Genomic DNA, 20,381 nt, shown 5'->3' with positions numbered 1-20,381 from the left:
ATTGAACATGTGTCAGAAATGAGATGGAATCAGCTGCAGCACCCCTAGGACCAGGGCAGAGATGTTGTTGTAGTTTCCTCTGGCTGATGTAAAAAAACAGCACACTGGAATCCTTCAGTTATACTTCAGTCACTTCTTATCTCTCATCTTCCACTGAATGCTTAAAACAAGATTAAAATCTCCCTTTTAATAAAAAGTCACAAGGCAAAGTACATGTTGAGTTCTTTATCCTCCCTGTTTGGTTAAAATATATTTCCCATCCTTAAAGTAATTGCAGCTTTTGAAGTGTAGGTCCATAAATCCAGAGGAGGTCCTTGATAAATGAGCACTGCTGATCCCCAGAGCTTGTTCAGAGGAAAAACAGACCAGCAGGACTTGGTGACTTGCTATTTGTATGTATCTTTAAGATCAGAGGAGTAACCTTGATTCTGTGTGTAGTTTGACCTTGCAGCTCCTCCAAAGGCAGAAACTTGTTTGCCTGAAAACAGGACTGTTTTGTCTGGGGTGTGATTTTGTTGTCCCTTCTGAGACTCCTCCTGCAGACCTGCACTGTTCACAGGACCTGCTGAGCATCCCCTGAGTCTCCTGTGCTGCTCTCTAGGCTGTGGCAGGGGAGCTGGTTTCTTTCAGTTTAGTGGCCCTTGTGGATGATGGGGAAAGTAGAACTGGCACACTACTCCCATCACTAATTGTGGCACCGGGCACACACAGAATTGTTCCAGCTGTGCCTGCTGCCACTGAGCAAATGAGAGGCTCACAGCTCTGAGGATGTGGAGCACATGGGACTTGTTTCTGACTCCATCCAGTGGACAAACCTTGTTCTCTGCCTCATGGCAGCCCCTTGCTCTGTCAGGGCTCTGCCCTCCAGTGACTCTGTCATTTGGTGTTAGGGTGTAAACAAATATCCCCCTCAAGTCTTGCTGGACTGGCTGAAAGTGTCTGCACCCACTTGGACTGCTTGCAACCTGAAAGCATCCAGTGTGCCAGGGGAGTTTTGTGTGGGCTCTGAGCCACTTCAGCCAGATTTAACTTGAGCCAAGCCCACCTGGCTCTGCACTGGAGCAGACCAGTAGCTCCCCATACCCTGTTCCAGTAACTCTGCTGGGAGGGATGCTGCTATCCAGGCTGATACAAACCCCACTGTCCCTTAGCTAGCAGACACTAGCTCTGAAATGAGCCCATTCTGATTTGTGCACTGCAGCTATTTCATGCTTTAATGCCTTTTTTTTTTTCCTGCTAGCATGTTGATGGCAGTTTTTCTGTGAAACCACTAAAACAGAAGCAGATTGTAAGTACCTGTTTCCTTTCTACTCTTAAAGACTTGCTGGCATCCCACAGGTGCCTGGCTGTAGCCAGAGGGAGGGTTTGGTGTTCACTGAGAGCCTGAGGTCTCACCTCCTTAGCTCTGATATTGTAAGCAAAGGCACCAGGTGCTGCCAACCCTTCATTTTGCCATTTTGTCCCCCATGCTGGTGTGGTGTGATGTGCAGAAGCTGGGTAGTGTTTTATCTGGATTGAAGTTGCATCCAACCAGAAATACATAAGCAACTGGTAAGATTGCCAAGAATTTCAGCTTCTGAAAAGAAATCTGGTAGTGATTCTGCTGCAAGGATGAGTTTGAAATGTCTTCAAGAAAGAGATGAAATTTTGGTGGTTGATCCTTTCAGCTTTAGCTGTGTGCTGTGTTTTAGCTTTAAATGAGTTTCACTTCATCTGCTTACTTGCTAGCTAGGGGTTTCTGATTTGAATTAAGTACCTTTTGCTACCAAGAAGATCTTTAAGTGCCTTAATAAGAAACTCTTTGCTCTAAGATGTTCATTCCAGTCCCTGGGTCAGAAAAGAGCTACAAGCACTGTCAGTAATCATAGCTCAAGATGGCATTTGGAAAAACACACAGCACCACTGAAACTGAGATAGCATCTGCACCCTTAGGAGAACAGAGCAGAGGTGTAGAGTCTGTGTCTGGAATAAACCATCTGTATAACATTGTTCATTCTTTGCCATCCCTGCTTTCCTTTTGCCTTCCCCTCCCTGCCACTGCCAGGGTTGTGGGTACCTTTTGTGGGCATTGATCAGGAAGCAGCAGTGCATGAGCTGATCAGCTGTTGTGTAAGCACCAACCTGCCTGAAGAAAGTCAGCATGGGTGAATACAAACAGTTGGATCAGCAGAAAACCATGACCTGGACTTGGCCAGTGGCGCTGTGTGCCTCTGCTGAAGCTGTAAATGGCAGCAGAAGCCTTTGGAAGGATGATGTGGTGTGGGATGGGTTGGAGAAGCATGAAGGTGAAGAATTGTCTACAACCACCTGCTCCTTCTGAGTTACTCCCACTCTGAAAACCTAGAATTCTTCCCAGGAAGAGCTTTGTTGCACTGCTCACCCTTTCCCTACTGGGACAGAAGCTCCTTAGGATTTTTAGAGGGAAGAAGTCAAAAGGAACACAGACTCCTGCAGAGACTTGGGCCTCTTTCTTCCTGACCTCTTCTGTGCTTTGAGCTGACAACTTCTGCACTTACAGTTGCTCATCATGATCCTCTGAGGAGTCAGGATGCTGGAACAAGGCTCTCTTTGAAATGCCAAGTTACAAAAGAACATCTCCCACATAATTGTTCCCAAACTTCCTGGGTGAGTTGTGAGCCACTGCAGAGGGTTTTGCTCAGCAGTCCAACAGCTGATCTCATTGCCATGAAATGCAGGCCTAGAACAGATTGTCTGTGAGCTGCACACTGAGTTACACAGGGACACTCTGGAATTGGTTTGTTATCACTGCTGTGTCCCAGCTCAGAGCATTTCTGAACTGGCAAATGGGTACAGCCAGCTCCTGCCCCCACCTTGCCATGTGTCACCTTCTGCAGCACTGGGGTGCCATGGCAAAGCCACTGCTCTGCTGAGTGGTGACCAGAGAGAGGAGAGAGGCCACTTTGACATGGCAATTACAGAGGCCATGGGATTGATGAGCTCTTTGTAGCATGGGGCGCTGGTGGCTTGGCTTCACTGCATGTTGGGAGCTGGACAGCTACTGGAGATGGCAGGAAAGTGTTTCCTCCCACTTTTTGGGAGATGTGCCTGTTTGGTACCTTGCAACCCCCTCACCCTTTTACCTGTTGTGAGGGTTTCTGTGGAGGAACACATCCTGCTCTGGGGAAGCTGCTGTGTAGCATCAGATCACTGAATCATTTAGGTTGGGAAAGAGCTGCAAGATCATCGAGTCCAACCTGTGAGTGGTCACCACCATGGCACCCAGCACAGTCATTCCTTGAACACCTCCAGGGATGGTGACTCCATCACCTCCTGGGCAGCCCCTTCCAATGTTTGACAACCCTTTCTGTGAAGAAATTCCTCCTGGTGTCCAAGCTGAGCCTCCCCTGGTGTTACAGATCCTTCTGCAGAGCCTTCCTACCATCCAGCAGATGAACACTCGCACCAAACTGTGTTATCTGTGAACTTACTGGGGGTACATCTGATCCCCTCATCTAGATCATCAATGAAGATGTTTAACAGGACTGAATCTTGACTGAATCAGCCTCAGTGCTGAAATTCAGCTGCTCAGTGGGGTTTGCAGGCAGCTGCCAGTTTGCAGAAGTCGTGAGTTGGAGTTGTCCCAGGCTGGGGCTCTGAGCAACTTCCACCTGTGCCTCAAGCACCTTCTGCCACCACACCCCCAGTTTAGAGATGCCACCAAGGGCCTGGGGATGGCAGTAAATGACATTGCACTAACACAGAGTTATTCCTCGAGTGCTCCTCATGCTAAGGGACATGGTTTGTCTGTCCTCAGTAACTCAACCTTATGCTCCCAGGGGATGGGCATGGAGGTGATGTGCTGCCATGGTGTGCTGGGAAGGAGCTGCTGGCACAGCCCATCCTCTGAGGTTGCAAAAATAGGTGGAAGTTCATCCTGGTCGAAGTTAAGCAGGACCTCAGAGAGGAGAGAAGAGGAGTGTAGAAGCTGATTGCCTCTGGATTGTTTGAGCTGTGGGTGTTCTCAATGTCTGAGCCAAGCAGAGTACTTGTTTTTAGATTATCTTGATAGCCAGCTAGCCACTTCTGTTTTACTCTCTGCTCAGACCAGGCAGGATGGGCTCTACTTTCTGAGCAAGGGGAGGCTCATTCTCCCAGCTGTCCTTTTGCAATATTTGTTTGTTACCTTTTTCATGTCACTGTAGGGGAGCTCTGGATGTAACACAGACATTTGACACAGGGAGGGAGGGAAGGTGGTCACAAACCAGTAAGGCCAGAGCAGCTGTCACTCCAGCTGTGGTGTTCTCCCCTAGGTTGACCGGGTGAGCTACCTGCTGCAGGAGATCTACGGCATCGAGAACAAGAACAACCAGGAGACCAAGGTAAAGGTGCCCAGGAGCTCCCTCAGCTGGGAGTTTCCAGCCTGCACCTTCTGCTTTTGAGCCTAACAATGGGGATTGTCAGGGTAGTGAGGAGGTGCTTCCCAGAGTCCAGGCTGTGTGATTCCTGCAGGCACCAAGAAGCCCAGAGATGACAGCTCATCCCTGGTGTCAGGCCCAAGCAGTCAGTGGAGTTGTGCTGAGGTAATTTTAGGGAGCGTGAGGCTCTTGAGGATGTTCCCTGTGGCTGGGATTGCAGGAGAGAAGGGCATCAATGCCCCAGGGGTGTGTCAGAGCACCGATTTTTAAGGCTTGTAGAGAGCCAGTGTTGCTGTCTCTCTGCAGTCAAGGCAGTCGTGCCTGGTGTCTCTGCTTTGCTCTTGTGGCTCCTCCATGTTCTGGCTGGGGGTTCTGCATGTTCCTGTAGTGTTTCAGAGAACTGAGCTCTCTGGGGCTTGCCAGTGTCCAGAGACATTCCTCTTGCACTCCTCTTGCATTCCCCAACAGGAGGGAGCTCAGCACCCCTAAGGGATGTAGATGCAAATGCCATAACCAGAAACGTGAGGCAGGAGCTGCTGCTGGATGCCAGCCTGCTGCACAGCCCTGCACAGGTTGTGTGGCTGCTTTATTCTTCCTGTAGCCTTTGTAGAGCTGCCCTTTGCTGCCACCTGGGCTGTGGAGTGTACCCAGTGCTGGCCTTGGGACCACAAAGCTCCGGGGTGTGGAGTGCACTATTTGCACACAGTGGAGCAAGACAAGCAGGATTTCCTCTGCAGTGCCCTGCCCAGAGCATCCTGTGGTGCCTGTCTGCCTGTGCCAACAGCACCTGAAGAGGCAGGAGGGAGAAGTCTTTTCCAAGATTTTTCTTGCACAGGATCGAGGGAGGGAATTAACAGGATTGAGGGCTTCTTTTTGGGTCTTGTGATGATTCTCGTGATCCAGCAATCCCATGTTCCTGGCCCATCAGACAAGTGGCCTGGGGCCATTTTTGTTCTTCCTTATTCAGCAAACCATGTGAGTGGGACAGCAAAGAGCCTGCTCTCCCTCCAAAAAAAGGCTGGGTGAGGATGTGGCAGCAGCACAAATGCTGTTTACACTGAGGGTGCCCCTGGTCTGGCATGTGTTAGCCCAGGTGACCAAAGGGGCCCCAGGTGAAGGTGGAGGGCACCCCCCATCCTGGGTCGTCGAGGTGGGCTCTGGCACAACTTCTGTGACATCACTGGGGAGACTGTGGAGTTTTCTGGTGTCAGTCTTGTGGTTGGACAGGGAGTTTCTCTCCCAGCTTGATCAGTGGCTGTGATCCAATTTGTGGGGCTCTGAGAAGGATGGGTGTGAAACATGTTCATGTTGAATGGGTGCACACTGAGCCTTTTAGCAGGGTAGCTGTGGGCAGGTGAGCACCCTGGGCTGGTTCTCCTGCAGCTGCATGAGAGCTTGTGCCAGCACAGGGGGTGTAGGAGAATCACCCACCTGCTCAGGGGACCTGTGGAAGCTGGGCTGCACATGGCTGGAATGACAGGCAGCACACAGCTCCTTTTGGGGCTGCTCTGTCTGTGAGGAAGAAAGGCCAGAGTGGCAGAGAGTTCACTTCCCTATTGGCCCTGGAGCCACCAGGATGGGAGGCAGGAGCTTGTTCCTGGTCAGCTTCAGTCAAGGGGATCTCTACCCCAGAATGGGTCCCCTCTGAACAGAACATGGCTGTGGGGAAGGACAGCTCTGCCATGAATTCCCAGTGCAGTGCCCAGAGAGAAAGGAGTGTGAGCAGGGCTGTGTGGGCTACAGCTTGCTCTCCTTGAAAAACCCCTGCTGAGAGCAGCAAAAAGAGAATTTCCAGACTTTTGGGTGGGAAACTCCCCCAGGCTCCTGTCCCTTGGTAGCTTGGCACAGCCCCAGCCCTGCCATGCCAACCCTTTGCCTCTCCTTGCAGCCTTCGGACGACGAGAACAGCGACAACAGCAACGAGTGCGTGGTGTGCCTGTCGGACCTGCGGGACACCCTGATCCTGCCCTGCCGCCACCTCTGCCTCTGCAACTCCTGCGCCGACACGCTGCGCTACCAGGCCAACAACTGCCCCATCTGCAGGCTGCGTGAGTGCCCCAGCCCCCAGGCCAACACTGCCCCATCTGCAGGGTCCCTGAGTGCCCCAGCCCCAGGCCAACAACTGCCCCATCTGCAGGGTCCCTGAGAGCCCTGACCACCAGGCCAGCCACTGCCCCATCTGTAGGGTCCTGTGAATGCCCTGGCCACCAGGCCAACAACTGCCACAGCCACCAGGCCAGCCACTGCCCCATCTGCAGGCTCATGAGTGCTCTTGTCCACCAGGCCAGCCACTGCCCCATCTGCAGGGTCCCTGAGTGCCCTGACCACCAGGCCAGCCACTGCCCCGCCACAGATCAGCCACTGCCCCATCTGCAGGCTCATGAGTGCCCTGATGTCTTGGTTTTCAGCCTCCCCTGAAATGGAAAATGTAAACCCCCTCCCTCTGAATTGTTCTAATTTTGAATTTAAGGGAGCTCTCAGCAAAGATGTGGAGGAAGGAATAACAGTTCTTTATTAGGGAAGAAAATATAAATAAAATAAAGATGCAATAATACAAAACACCACTGCCAGAGTCAGACCATGCCCTGCCCCCTGTGTGTCAGGGGGTGGCACAGCCCCATCCCATGGGGGCTCAGCCCTCCTGCAGTGCCAGCTGTGCTGCTGCTGGAGCAGGGATCCTGCACAAGGGGGGAGTTTTCCTCTGCAGCTCCAGGGCTGCTGCAGATGGGCCTGGGCTCCCTCTGGCAATGCAGGGCAGCAGAAAGCTGCTCCTCTGGCAATGCAGTGGGCAAAGGCTGCTGTGCTGCTCCAGGCTCAGATTGGATCCAGGTAGGAATGCTTGGCTCCTCCCCTGGGCGCAGCATCTCCCCATGGGATGCTGGAATTGGATCAGCCCTGCAGGGACACTCAGTGGCCATGGACAGCAGAGATCTCCTGGAGGGAGGGTTGGCTGTGGGAGAGATAAAGAAAACTGCCCCATGAACAGAGGATAAGTGCCCCATCAGACAGGAACAGAACACACCCCCCCATTTCCAGCCTAAGACGCCTGGCCCTGCCCTGGCTCCTGGGAGGAGGAGCCTCTTCTCAGTACCCCACCCCAAGGCTCAGCATCGTGCTGCTGCTCTCACTGGCACCTAAAACAAATGTCCTCAGCCAGGAGAGGAGAATGGCTCTGTCCATTCACCCTCTCCCTGGGGTGGATCTGAAGGTGCAGGTGCTCTGGGCTGTGCCATGCCAGCAGTTCTTGTGTTTTGGTGAAGATGATGGAAAATCCCCCAAAGGAAGGGCTGGAGAAGCTTTATCCTGAGACTATCTGGCTGATAGAGAGCAGCCAGCACCACTGGAGGGATGTCCAAGTACACAGCATGATTTTTTTTTATCTTCTGACAATCCTACCTAGATTTCACCAGGAGGCAGGGGTGAGGTAACAGTCAGTTTGGAGTCTTTTGCTCTGCCAGGAGTTAGGAGGATTTGCTTAACCCCTGCATTGCTCAGCTCCCAAAGGATTGAAAAACTTAAATACATGTTTTGACACTCAGGCAGCATTTGCTGAATTCTGTGCTTTTTCCCAAAAGCACAGGAGGCCATTGAGAATTTTGTGTTTCCGCTGGAAGGGGCAGAGTGTGTGTTTTACCCCCTGGTCTCTGAGGTATTTGATTGTTTCTAACTGACAATTCTCAGGGAAAGAAATAAAGAGCCTAAGACAGATGTTTGGCCTGAGAAATGAAGTCCAAACAGTCCAAACATGGCAAAGAGCAGTAACCAAAAGCAAGATCTCATCAGAGGAAGTGCCAGACAGCTTTGACTATAAGTAGCACATCATGAAACAGGAACAGCATTGTCTCATCTGCAGGCTGTAGGGAAGTAGGTTGTATTCGTTTGGAAAATGCCCCCATATCTCAGACTTCCTGGGAATCTGCTTCTGGGGAGTGCAGAGGCAGCAAGGATAGGTTTGTACCTCTTCTCTGGCTCTAGGCTGATCTTGAAGGGGCTAGGTGCAACAAGAACTAGGGAGATGCCTGGCAGATCCTCACAGCTGCATCAGAACAGATGTCTGGCTTGTTTGGATGTGCCCTTGGCACCGGGGAACAAGCAATATTAAAGATCTGCAGATAGAAGAGATCTGCAGGGCGTGGAGATCAAAGCTCTGCTGGTGGGAGGACTGAGGGGTGGCTGTGCTGGAGACAAGAGTACAGCCACTCACCCTTCAGCTGGAGCCTTTCACCACCACAGCTGGACCCCAGGGCTGAGGTTTGTGGGGTCTGAAGGAACCCAGAGGGGATTTAATGAGTCTTCCACCCAACCTGTAGCATGCAGTGCACTCCTGAGGCCGAGCTCATGGTTCTCTTACTGTGTTGTTGTGACCTACCCTTGAGGGGAACTTCCCTGGGCCTCTACACTTGTAGAGTAGCTGTAGTACCCTGTCCAGGAGTGTACTGGGGCAGGCAGTGCCTGTTCTCCACAAGGGCTCTGTGCACCCAGACTTTTTCAGCCCTTCCCTGTGTAGATCAATGGGAGCCTGACCCCATCACTTGGCTTTGGGGCACTCCATGGCCCCACTCCCCATGCTCAGGGGAGCTCCTTCATGCCCACAGTGTGTCTGTGGCAGGGCAGGAGCCCTGGCCTGGCCTGGCTCTGCTGGGCTGTGCAGTCACCACCTCCTGTTCTCTCCCAGCCTTCCGTGCCCTGCTGCAGATCCGGGCGGTGAGGAAGAAGCCGGGGGCTCTGTCACCAGTGTCCTTCAGCCCTGTCCTGGCACAGAGTGTGGACCACGATGAGCACTCTGTAAGTACCTGCTGACCCCTGTGCAAAGCCTGGCTGCTGGGCTCAGCCTCAACAAGCAGCTGCTGGGTGCATGAGTTGCTTGGACCGATGGCTGGGACCTCAGGAGGTTTGGTCACACCCTCCACTGAGGGCTTCCCAAGCTGTGCTGTCTTTTCGTATCTACACACTTGGATTAGAGGAAACAAATCCACAGAAATCTCAGGATGAGAAGGTTTCTTGTTGCCTGGCCCAACAGAAAAGTGGCAGACTCTGGGCATGACAGGGTGGGAGCTGTGAAAACAGGGCAGAGGGGTTCCAGTTTGACTTGCACACACATCTCTGTGGCAGCACAGGGATGAAATGCCCTTGGCACTGGGGTTCCAGCATGGGAGTAGAAAGGCCTCCTTATGGCAGCTTCCCTGGGTGTCTTGGCATGCATGTGAAGGAGTGTGGGATGGGAAGTGTCGTGCTGGTGGCCTCAGGGTCCAGTTGCGTGTCCCAGTGTGGGAAGGGCAGCAGCTCTCTGCCTGAGCAGTGCTGTTGCACAGCTGGCTCTGGTGAGACACTGAGATTAGAATGAGGAGAAGGACAAGTGCATCTAGATCATCCTGCAGGCTTTCATGGGAACAGATACTGTCACAGAGAAAGGTTGGGTTTATCCATCTGCCCTCTGCTGCCTCCAGCTGGGGCTGAGGAATAGGGGGGTGAAAGCCTGAGGGTTGTGAAGCAGAGCGTGGTGTGTGCAGGACACGGGTGCTGTCACCTGCAGCAAGGTGAGGAGATGCTGTGTGTCTCTTCCTGTCACTTAACCTCAAGGAACAACTTCTTTAAAACATGGTTTTCTCTTGACAGCACCCCTTTAAACCCCTTAAGGTGAGCTCTGTCTCCCTGCCCAGCAGGAAGCCTAGGAGGGAAGTAAGAACAGTAAGTGGACTTGGCTGGTTGCACTTGGCAGCTCTCTGCCAGCAGTGTCACCTGCACGTGGCAGTGTCACCACGAGGGCTTGCTGACACGCTGGGTTTGGCCTGTGCCCCTGGCAGGCTGTGACACTCCACGTTCCCCACATTGGCAGTGAGATGCTCACACCCTGCACAGATGATCACTGACATCCCTGGTTTGCCTGTGGAGGAACGAGCAAGAAAGAAGCAGCTTGGCACAGGGCTCTGATGCTGACTCTCAGGGACTGTCCCCTGGCTCATTTATGGTTCCTGGCCAAGATGTTTTCACAGCTTCATAGGACTATGGGCAAGCTGCAGTCCCCACAGCTCACCCAAAAGCTTCCTTGCACTTACCTCATCCCCTTGGCACTTTGGTGTGGGCACATCTTGGTGTGGTTTGTGGTGCTGGCATGTAGAGGTGCAGCTGGAGCTGGTCTTGCATTCAGGCTGGCTTGCTTTTACAGGAACAGGAAGGATGGGGCTTGTCTTGGCTGGGGAGCCTCTGAGTGGGTTTGGCAGTGTGTGACTGGAGTGCTGTGCTGGGGACAGCATGAATGGCAATTGTGGGGCTCCAGGAGCTGGGAAGGGGAAACCTTAGGGAGCCCCCAGGCCAGGCAGGCTGTTTGTGCCCTCTTTGTTTACTCCCATCAAATGCAGCCATGGCTGCCATTTCTATCAAGGAAGTTGCAGTTTTCTTTTGCTCAAGCCAGCTCAGATGCTTGGCCTTGTAGGAACACGACTTGCTGGGCTTGCAGGTCTGGAGCAAACCTGGTGCTGGTTCAGGTTTGAACCATTCTGGCTTGACCTGGCTCTTTGCAAGGCTCCCACAGGGACTGGCAGTGTTCCTGGGGGCTGGTGTGAGTGTCCCAGGAGGGAGTGGTGTCCCAGTGAGGGTGTCCTAGCCATTGGTGGGAAATCCTCTTCCAGCCTCTGAGCTCTGCTGTGCAACCTGAGCTTTCACCACAGCAACAGGCAGCCTTTCAGCCCTCAGGGTCTGCTCTGCACAGCCAGGAGAAAAAGCCCCAAACAGGAATCCAGGGGGCTTTGCCTCCCTGACTTTTCTCTACACAGAAGAGCACAGCTGGGCTGCTGTCTGCAGATGAGAAGTTTTTTGGAGATGGCTTTTGGCCCCACCACCTACAGCTGGCAGCAGCTGGGAACCCATTCCTTGTTTAGCTGAGCCGTTTCTCTTCAAAGCTCATAACCCTCACAGGACCAGTCCTGGGGTGTGGGCTGGTGATTGACCCCACTCATTCTCCCCTGTCCTGCTGAGACCACAGGTGAGTCAGTTCAGCACTCAGCTCTCACCAGACCAAAGGGGCTGTGTTGGACCAGGCTGCTGGGCAGGTTCATCTGCAGGTGTCACTGGGACATGGGGCACACAGAAGCTGTGGAGGTTCATGGCCAGGCTTAGCAGCATGGTGCCATCCTCTGTACAAATTAAAGCACCTCCTTGAGGACACAGGCTTGAAACATCTCAGTTTAATGTAGCCTGAACTGGGAGTGTCATCTCTTCATTTGCACCAGACTGGGCTGTGGCTCCTGGGCTGCAGCATAAACCCCATTTTTCTCTGGGTCCACAGGGTCCTTATGATCAGGAGGATTTTTGGAGTTAAACCTGTGTTGATTTAATGGCTTTGCAAGGGTCCCTTTGAGTGGCAGCTTTGTGATTTACAGAGGGAATGGGAATTGGTGTGGTTTTCCTTCCTCCTTACGAGGTCAGTGGTTCTGTGATCCCTTTCCTGCCTTTTAGCAGAGGTGACTGTGCATGGAGCCAGTGTTGCAGCTGAGAGCACATGGGAGAAGTGGGGTAGGTTCAAGAACCATCTCTCAGCTGCTGCACACATACTCCCCTCCTTCAGCTCTGCCTTGGTGCCACTGGTGGTGCTGTGAAACAGCTGCATGTTCCATGGCTGGGAGCACAAGTGGGAGGTTCATTGAGCTGGAAGGGTCTCTGAACCACCGGAGGAGCTTTCAGGGCAGAAAAAAAATCCAAACATATTTTATAGCAGCCTGTAAGGAGCCTGCTTCCTCACGCTCCTTGCCCAGATCTTGAAAGCTCATCAGGGGGATGCCCAATCTCTCAAGCACTGCTCTGGGAACTTGCCTGGAGCATCACCAGCATTCCCTGAGGGGATTTTGTGGCTGTCCAGACAAGGAACTGAGGTGGCTGTGGGGGTGGCTGCCTGGGGAGCAAGGGGCTTCCATCCTGGTGATGTTTTCCTAACATGCCCCCTGTTTGTCATGTGCAGAGCTCTGACAACATCCCTGCAGGCTACGAGCCCATCTCGCTGCTGGAGGCGCTGAACGGCCTGCGCTCCGTGTCGCCCACGCTGCCCTCGGCCCCTCTCTACGACGAGATCTCCTACTCGGGGGTGGTGGATGGGATGGCCCCGGCCAGCCGCTCCCTCGGGGCCGTGGACAGAGCCTTGGAGGGTGCCCACCAAAAGGGCAAGCGCAGCAAGTCTCCAGACAGGTCAGCAGGGCACGGGGGACACTTCTCTTGCAAGCCCTGAGGTTTGGTGGCCACAGAGCTGGGCTCTGGCTGGTCCTGTCACTGCTAGCACAGCTAACTCAGAGTTTTAGCAGGACAGCAGGTACTTGTGCCAGGGAGGGAATGGGGACATTGTCCCTGTGTTCAGCCTGAGGTTACAGCTTGTGTGTCCTGAGGACTGGCTCAGTCACCAAAAGAAAAAGGATTTTTAACAAGGAGAATTTAATCATAGAATCACAAAATGGTTTGCATTGGGAAGGGCCATAAAGCTCATCTCATTGCAACTCCCCGCTGTGCACAGACAACTTCCACTATCCCAGGTGGCTCCAAGCTCTTTCCAGCCTGGCCTTGGACACTTGCAGGGATGGAGCAGCCACAGCTTCTTTGGGCAACCTGTGCCAGGGCCTCACCACCCCCACAGTAAAGACTTTGGATGGAAATGTCTCCTTCCCAATGCCCTTAGTCCTAGAATTGACATTTGATGTCCAAACCTCATTGGATTTCAGCTTTCCATGGAGCTCCTCAGGAGCAAAGGAATGGGGAGAGGAGTGACCTGGATTTCAGAGCACAAAGTGCTGAATGGAGATCTTGTAGTTCTTGTCTGAAGGCTCCTCTGTTGGCCCTGTGGTGGAGGGGTTAGGTGAGGGTATGGGGCTGTTCACATCAGATCAGACTGGGTTTGCTCCTGGCACTCCTCACTGTGCTCCAGCCCAGATTTTCACCTGGGAAGGGGACCCTGAAAGTGTGAGGAGCAGTTTGGGACCTGGGCCTCTTGTTGCTCTGCTGGAGTTGGGCACCTCTTGGCTCTGTCCCACCCTGCTGCTGCTGCTGCTGTTCTCCACGTGGCCAGTACTGGAGGCCCTGGTGAATCCAGCTCCCCAGTGTGAGCCCCTGCTCATGAGAGTTGGCTTGTGCTGCCCTCATGTCCTCCAGGCCCCAGGGTGCTGGAACTCCCTGCAAATGGGGTTTCTCTTGCTGCAGCACACTACGGTCTCCCTCATCCCCAATCCATGAGGAGGATGAGGAGAAGCTCTCCGAGGACTCTGACTCGCAGGCGGTGCTGAGCGGGGCTGAGCTGGTCCTGAGGGAAACCAGCTCTCCAGAGGTAAGAGTGTGCTCTGCTGGGGGGGCTTCTGAGCCACAGCTCTTCTGGGGGGCTTCTGGGACATGGCAAGTGCCTCCTGAAGGACCAGTGCCCCAAGCCAAGAGTCTTGGCTGCTTTGTTAACCCCTAAGGCTCCATGGGGAAGGATGTAGCCACTGCCTGTGCTCCTGACACCTCTTTGGGAGTGGAAAACCACTCAGCTGGAGCCATGGCAGAGCTGACCTTCCCCAGCATCCTGGGCATGCCCAGCAGTGTTTGGGGCAGGGGTGGGAGCTGGGCATTAGGAGCTTCCAGTGCCCACTGCTGGTAAGACCCCTCCATCCCAGGCTGTGGTGCTACAGCACTGGGGCAGCCCCCTGCTCCTGCGCTGGAACAAGCCCTGGCCCTGAGCACAGCTCCCTGGAGAAAGCCAGAGCAGGAGCTTGGCACAGCAAAGGCTCCAGCTGCAGAAATAACCTGTGCTGTCCCTCCTTACAGAGCGTGGCAGGGGAAGAGATGGAGGAGGCCTCATCGGTGCAGCAGGGTAGGTGTGGGTGCAGCCAGACCTCGGCTCGGTGTTCAGGGCGTTTGTGGTGGGACAGGGACAACTGGGGAATGAACAAATGAGCTCAGAAACATCCAGCCCTCTAAGTCCATCTCTGAGGCTCTGTTTGTCACCAGGGAAGGGTGCCAGGGTCTTTTCTTGGAGGGGAGGGAACAAAATCCACAGGTCTCCCTGGTTTATTTGCCAAGCGTCCCACCTTGCTCTGAGCTTCACTCAGGCAGAGCTTTCCCTGCCATGAGCTCTCCTTGCACCAATGAGGACACCACTGGGGTCCTGCTGAGAGCACATCCACTGTACTGGGCACACAGAATGGGTTTCTGGGTCCTTAGGATGGGTCTCTGGTGCTCAGTCAGCACCCAGAGGGGACAAGGATGGGGTGAGAGAGGAGTGATGGGCAGCTTTGTGGCACTGTGACCCGGGCCAGTGTCACCAGCACTCCTGGCACATCGGTGGGGCTGGGCCGGGCCTGGGGAGCTTCCTCACATCAAGACCTGGAGCCAGCCTGGCCGTGAGCGCCCTGGCCCGTGCTGGGGGCTGAGGGGCCGCGCTCTGGGCTGGTTCCAGGTAGCCGCCCGCCCTCGGTGGAGGATGTGCTGCAGGACGGCGGCTGCGAGAGCCGGAGCCTGACGCGCTCCGAGAGCGACGCCCCGGTCGATGTGTTCCTGCCAGGTAACGGCCGCGCCGTTGGGGCCGGGGCTGCCCCCGGGGCCGGGGGTCTGTGCAGCTGTGTCCCACAGCCCTGGCACGGGACTGGAACGGGTCTGGCACGCTCCTGCCCGGTGCACGGGCTCCCACTAACAGTGGGCAGGGTGAGCGGTGGGCAAGGGGGGCTTACACAGAGGTGACTTGGCCCCTTTCTCTCTCCTCCTCCCCCCTCACCCTCGTGTCTCTGTCCTTCCCCTCCTTTCTTCTCTTTGGGCCACAGCTGCTCCCAGCACAGCTCTGTGTGCCTAAGGCCTCCTGTGTGCTCCCGAGCGTGCTCCTGCTTTGGGGTGAGGGCGGGGAGCGGTCTGGGCCAGCAGCTGGGGCTGGGGCAGTGTTGTCACGGCAGGCAGGGTCCCAGTGTGCCGTGGGACCCTGCGCTGGCCTCACCTCTGACTGTTGTCGTTGCAGCCTGTTTTCTCCCATAGAGTCGCAGTCTGTTCTGAGTTACCTCTCTAATGTCTCCTTCCCTCTCTGTCTGCCTTCCTCCCTCCTGTCTTGGGCAGCACTTGGTCCTGATTCCTGCTCTGTTGGTATAGAGGAGTAAGCTGGTACGTCTTCTCGTTCTTCTTATGCATCCCTGATGTGTGGGGCAGCAGGGCCCTCCTGGCAGTGCTGGCACAGAGCGGGGACAGGGCTGGTCCCCATGGGGCAGGGAAGGAGGGGCAGCAAACCAGCCAGGCTGCACTGCTGCCTCTGTCCTCGCTGCCTTCCCACTCCTGGCACAGCATTCCTGCTGCCTCCTGGGCACCACCAACATCCAGGTCCTGCTGGCTTCTCCCGGGTTGTGGCAGTGTCCCCCCTCAGTGTCCTGTGTCCCACCCGTGACACTCAGCCGCACCTGAGGGGATGAGCGGTTGGCTCCAGCCCCATCTCCTGTGCTCAGTGCAGGGTGGGAGGGATGCTGAGCACCCCGCCAGGGCTCCCATTGCTGGGACTGAACTCCCTGTCCTCACCCAGGCTCGTCCGACTTCACCAAGACGCTCCCCGTCCGCGGCACCGGCAGCCCCACGCAGCCCCTTCTCTTCGAGCAGACCCGTCTGCACCTGGAGGACGAGCAGAGCCTTTCGTGAGCGGGGCCGGGCCGTGCCCGTGCCGCCGGGCCCGCCGGGCTCTCCGGGACGCAGCGCGGGGTGTCTGTGGCACGGACGCGGTTTCGGCACAGCCTGTGCATGTGTCCTGGCGGTGGGTAGGGGCTGCTGTCGTGTTTGCCGTGGGAGGTGTCTGTGGGGCCGGGGCGGGGTTTGGGGTCCGAGTCGGCAGATGAAGGACATTTCCGATGTATATTTTGTACTTACCGAGCACAGCCCTTTGCTGTCACTGCCCCTGTACATAGCTGTGGCCCTCCCTGCCTTGCCGGGCCGCAGGGCTCCGCGGCAGCGGGGGAGCGCGGGGTCAGCCCCGGCCCGCCCCGAGGCAGTCACGGGGGGGACGGGGGGGTCAGCCCCGCCCCAGCCCGTTCGGGGCGACCCCCGCGCCCCCCGTTCCCGCAGAGCCCGGCGCTGCCCACGCCGTGTGCCTTGTTCTGCTTCTGCGGGGGGTCCCGGGGCACGTCCCCCCCCCCTCCCCGTCTATGTTTGTAGTAATAAACCCGTGGAGCAGCCACGCGAGTCCGTGTGCACCGGGGATACGGGTGGGGGGGAGCGGGGGGCACCGGCCAGGCCGGGCGGCGGGGGGCGGGGCTATTGGGAAGGGGGCGTGGTCACAGTGGTGGGGCGGGGATTGGCGCGGCCAAAGACTGGGGGGAGGGCTCATTCGTTCCCGCCCCCGCCTCCTTCCCGGCATGCCCTTCGGCGCCCCTCCTTCCCCCCGCGCTTCGCTGCGATTGGCCGCGCGCGCCGCCGGCCCCCGCGCGCGGCGCTGCCCTAATAAGGAGAGCGGCGCGCGCAGCTCTCCCGCCCCTCATTGACCGCCCGCCGCCTGCCCCGCCTCTGGCGCGCGCGGCGATTGGCGGGCGCCGCCGAGAGCCCATTGGCCCTGCGGCGCGCGGCGCGCTCCCATTGGCCGAGGCGAGCGGCGGTCCCGCCCCCGCGGCGTCGTGGGCGCGGCGCGTGCGCGGAGCGGGCGGCGGTGGCGCGAGGCGATGGCGGCCGTGGGGACGATGGCGGCCATGGGCCCGCTGCCCGCCATGGGCACGCTGCCGCCCCTGCCCACTCTCGGCGTGCCCGGCGTGCCCGAGCTCAAACCGCTGACGCGCTACGAGGCGATGCGGCTCGGCCCGGGCTGGAGCCACTCGTGCCACGCCATGCTGTACGCGCCCAACCCGGGCATGCTGTTCGGCCGCATCCCCGCTGCGCTACGCCGTGCTGGTGAGGGGGGCGAGGCCGCGCCGGGCCGGGGCCGGGAGCAGGGCGGCGGCGGGCGGGCCCTCGGGCTGGGTCGGGGCCCACGGGGCTGGGTCGGGCCGCGGGCTCCGGGGGCGGCGGGCTGAGGGGCGGTGGCTCCGCGGTAGTTCCCGTTCAGGGCGGTAGAATCAGGCTGGGCCCGAGCCCGGGGGGGCGCCCCCGTGCCCGCGGGCTTGTGCGGCCGGGGCGCGGAGCCCCGACGGCCGGGCCGCTGTCGGTGAATAGTCCTGGATGCGCTGAGCCGGTAGTGCCGCGACGGAGCGGCCGCGACGTCTCCCGCGCTCCTCCGGCTCCTCCGGAGGCCTCCGTGACGCCCCCTCGCCCCCCGCCGGGGGCCGCGCCGTGCCCCATTAACACCCTGCGCCTCTATTGCAGATGCAGATGCGATTTGACGGACTGCTGGGCTTTCCCGGGGGGTTCGTGGATCGCCGTTACTGGTCCCTGGAGGACGGTCTGAATCGGGTGCTGGGCTTGGGTTTAGGCTGTGTGCGCCTGACGGAAGCTGACTATCTGTGCTCGCACCTGACAGAGGGGCCACATCGCGTGGTGGCACACTTCTACGCCAGGCAGCTCACCCTGGAGGAGCTGCACACCATCGAGATCAGCGCGGTGCATTCCCGAGACCACGGGATGGAGGTGGGACACCCGGGAGGGGTGTGCGAGCTCTCACTTAGCCCAGGGAAGGCGCCGCTTCCCTCCTGGGTCTGCCGGGCTGCCCTGGCCAGCCCGGCCGGGGAATGCACCGCAGGTAGAGCTGCCGGCGGCAGGTGCCCGCACCGCCCGTGGCATCGGCGTTAGGGATCGTGGCCGGGGTCGTGCCGCAGGCTCCAGAGCGTAGCGAGCTTGAGCTCCAGCTTTTCCCGCTGTCCACCCACGCAGGGATGAGCCCCGTGTTACCGCTCGGCCTCAGGATGTGGGCGAGGGCCGTTTGCAGCTGGGGGATCTCCCCCTGCCCCGGGCTGAGTGCCCCGGACTGGACCGTGACCTCGGTGTGGTGATGTCGCTGTGACCCGAGTTCCTCCCCTGCGGGGGGCGCCTTCCTGCTCGCGGGCAGCCAGGTCCGGCTGTGGCCGGGGCAGAGCGGGAGAGCCAGGGCCTCCCCCCGCGCCCCCGGGGCGCTCGGTGGGTGTCGGCAGCCGTGCGAGCACAGGCAGCGGGCTCTGGGTTGTGGCCTGGTAGAGGGGGACTCGTGGGTCACCCGTGGTGTCCCCACGCAGGGCACGGCTGGAGGGGAAAGTGGGACTCCCCGTAGTGGCCTGGGGCAGCGGGATCCCGCCAAAGGGGCAGCAGGGGGAGCAGAGCCAGGGCTGGGCTGAGGGGCTGGGCAGGGAGAGCAGGGCCTGGGGGGTTTGGGCAGGGGCACTGAAAGGGCTCAGAGGGGCTGAGGGCAGCAAGGGCAGGGGCTGGTGTGGGAGGGAGGGGCAGGACCTGGCACAGGGGCTGGGCGAGCCTGGGCCGAGGGCTGGCGGGCACTGGGTGAGGGTGTGGGGCAGAGGGGGTGCAGGGCAGGGGGGGCTGGTGCTGCTGTGGCCCCTGCTGAGCTGTGCCCGTGCTGTTGCAGGTGATGGGCATGGTCCGTGTGCCCCTCTACACCCAGAAGGATCGCATGGGCGGGCTGCCCAACTTCCTGGCCAACTCCTTCGTAGGAACGGCCAAGTTCCAGCTCCTGTTTGCCCTGAAGATCCTGAACATGGTGCCGGAGGAGAAGCTGGCCGAGGCGGTGGCTGCCACGCAGAGGCCGAAGAAGGGGGCCATCGACCATGCCGGAGGGGCGGCAGGACACCACCACAAGGCGGGCAACGAGCTGGCTAGAGCGGGCAATGAGCTGGGAGAGAGGGCAGAGCACCCGGGCATGATGCACGGGGGGGCTGAGCAGCACCTGGTGGGGCTGGAGGGCGATGCCGAGGCGCTGGAGCAGCAGGTGGGGCTGGGCGCTGACGAGCAGGGCGAGGGGATGGAGTGAGGGCGCCCTGTTGGCGCTCCATTAAAAGTGGGTGAGCTGAGAGACTTCTAACTTTGCGACCCGTGGCTGGCTGCAGTGGCTGCCCACGAGATCCCACTGCCCAGCCGGGAGGGGTTGGGTTTGTCTAAAGCAGGGAAAAGCGATTTTATTTTTATGGCCATTAAACTCTTAGCGAGCTTCCCAGATCAACCTGCACAGCCCCTGCAGAGAGTTCATGTGCTTACGTGAGGGCGCCAGAGCCTTAGAATAACGCTTTGATTTCAGGGACACACTGCTGCTGTCAGGTCCCCCTTTCATTTGTAAGGAACAAAACATCTAATTTTTTAAATGCCCCATCTTGACTCGGACGTGGCTGTGTTGGCACTGGGCACAGCTGAGGCCTGGGGCTTCTGGTCAAGCACCTCTGCCCATGTTAGTGGCCAGGCTCCTGCTTGGGGTGCTGGCACAATGGGGCAGCCGTGCCATGAATTCCCTCTGGGGCGTTGGGGATGCTCATGTGGGTCCCTACCTGGAGATCTGTGGGAGCAGGAAAGTGGAATAAATGGCTTTGCTGAAAGTTTAACACTTGGGATCGTTCTTGAGGGCTGGTGCAGAGCCGGTGGTGACCCAGAGCTGGGGAGGCGCAGGGTGAGGGGCTGGAGCTGGGGCTGGCAGGGGAGGTGTGGGCTGGCTCAGGTGCTGCACCACTACAGCCCTTGAGAGTTTGGGTTGCTCCAGAAGGGCCTGTGCTCCCCAGGGCTCCAGGCAGGGCTGGGAGCAGCTTGTCCCAGGTGCAGGAGCACCTGCCCAGCACAGGCTGTGCCTGAGGAGCCTCGGTCCTGGCTGGAGTGGGCACAGCCAGCGAGGAGCCCAGCGCTGCAGCTGCACAAGGCTACAAGGAAAACCCACCCATGCTGCAGTCCTGTTGGAAGGGCAGGCTCAGCCCTGGTGGAGCTGCTTCCCCTTCCCTGCACCCCCTCTCCCTGCAGCTCCCCCAGGACCCCCCCAGCCCCACAGAAAAGGGTCTGCTCACCCTGCTGTGGGACAGAGCACAAGCAGCTGGCCAGATGCGGAGTCTCTGCAGGGACAGACAACTCAAAAAAGAGGTTTGGTTTAATTGAAGATGTTTAGAGAGAGGTTCTTCAATAAATAATGGGCTAAGGGGGGGACAG

General features: G+C 57.8%; 2 protein-coding genes across 6 annotated transcripts in view; both read left to right on the top strand.

Moving 5' to 3' along the window:
* MGRN1 (mahogunin ring finger 1) overlaps positions 1-16,525 on the top strand; it is a 50,409-nt gene extending 33,884 nt beyond the window's left edge. For 2 of the 5 annotated variants that reach the window (XM_030958094.1, XM_030958097.1), the window contains 9 exons: positions 1,241-1,288; positions 4,272-4,340; positions 6,265-6,424; positions 9,052-9,161; positions 12,331-12,554; positions 13,554-13,677; positions 14,154-14,199; positions 14,785-14,889; positions 15,883-16,525. In XM_030958094.1, the coding sequence (XP_030813954.1) occupies positions 1,241-1,288; positions 4,272-4,340; positions 6,265-6,424; positions 9,052-9,161; positions 12,331-12,554; positions 13,554-13,677; positions 14,154-14,199; positions 14,785-14,889; positions 15,883-15,995 (999 nt within the window). In that variant the 3' untranslated portion in view covers positions 15,996-16,525. Of the gene's footprint in view, positions 1-1,240; positions 1,289-4,271; positions 4,341-6,264; positions 6,425-9,051; positions 9,162-9,992; positions 10,065-12,330; positions 12,555-13,553; positions 13,678-14,153; positions 14,200-14,784; positions 14,890-15,428; positions 15,474-15,882 lie in introns of all 5 variants that reach the window. The other 3 variants (XM_030958098.1, XM_030958095.1, XM_030958096.1) reach the window with 3 other exon arrangements.
* A 447-nt stretch (positions 16,526-16,972) lies between these two features.
* Positions 16,973-19,792, top strand: LOC115909064 (tudor-interacting repair regulator protein-like). Its single transcript, XM_030958115.1, is given in 4 exon segments — positions 16,973-17,209; positions 17,211-17,231; positions 17,643-17,903; positions 18,829-19,792. Coding segments are annotated over 4 exon segments (888 nt in total). The 5' UTR covers positions 16,973-17,005; the 3' UTR covers positions 19,231-19,792.
* The last annotated feature ends 589 nt before the right edge of the window (positions 19,793-20,381 follow it).

Source organism: Camarhynchus parvulus, chromosome 14 (genome assembly GCF_901933205.1).
Source record: "Camarhynchus parvulus chromosome 14, STF_HiC, whole genome shotgun sequence".
NCBI classification, from domain to species: domain Eukaryota; kingdom Metazoa; phylum Chordata; class Aves; order Passeriformes; family Thraupidae; genus Camarhynchus; species Camarhynchus parvulus.
This window is presented reverse-complemented; position numbering and strand designations above follow the sequence as displayed.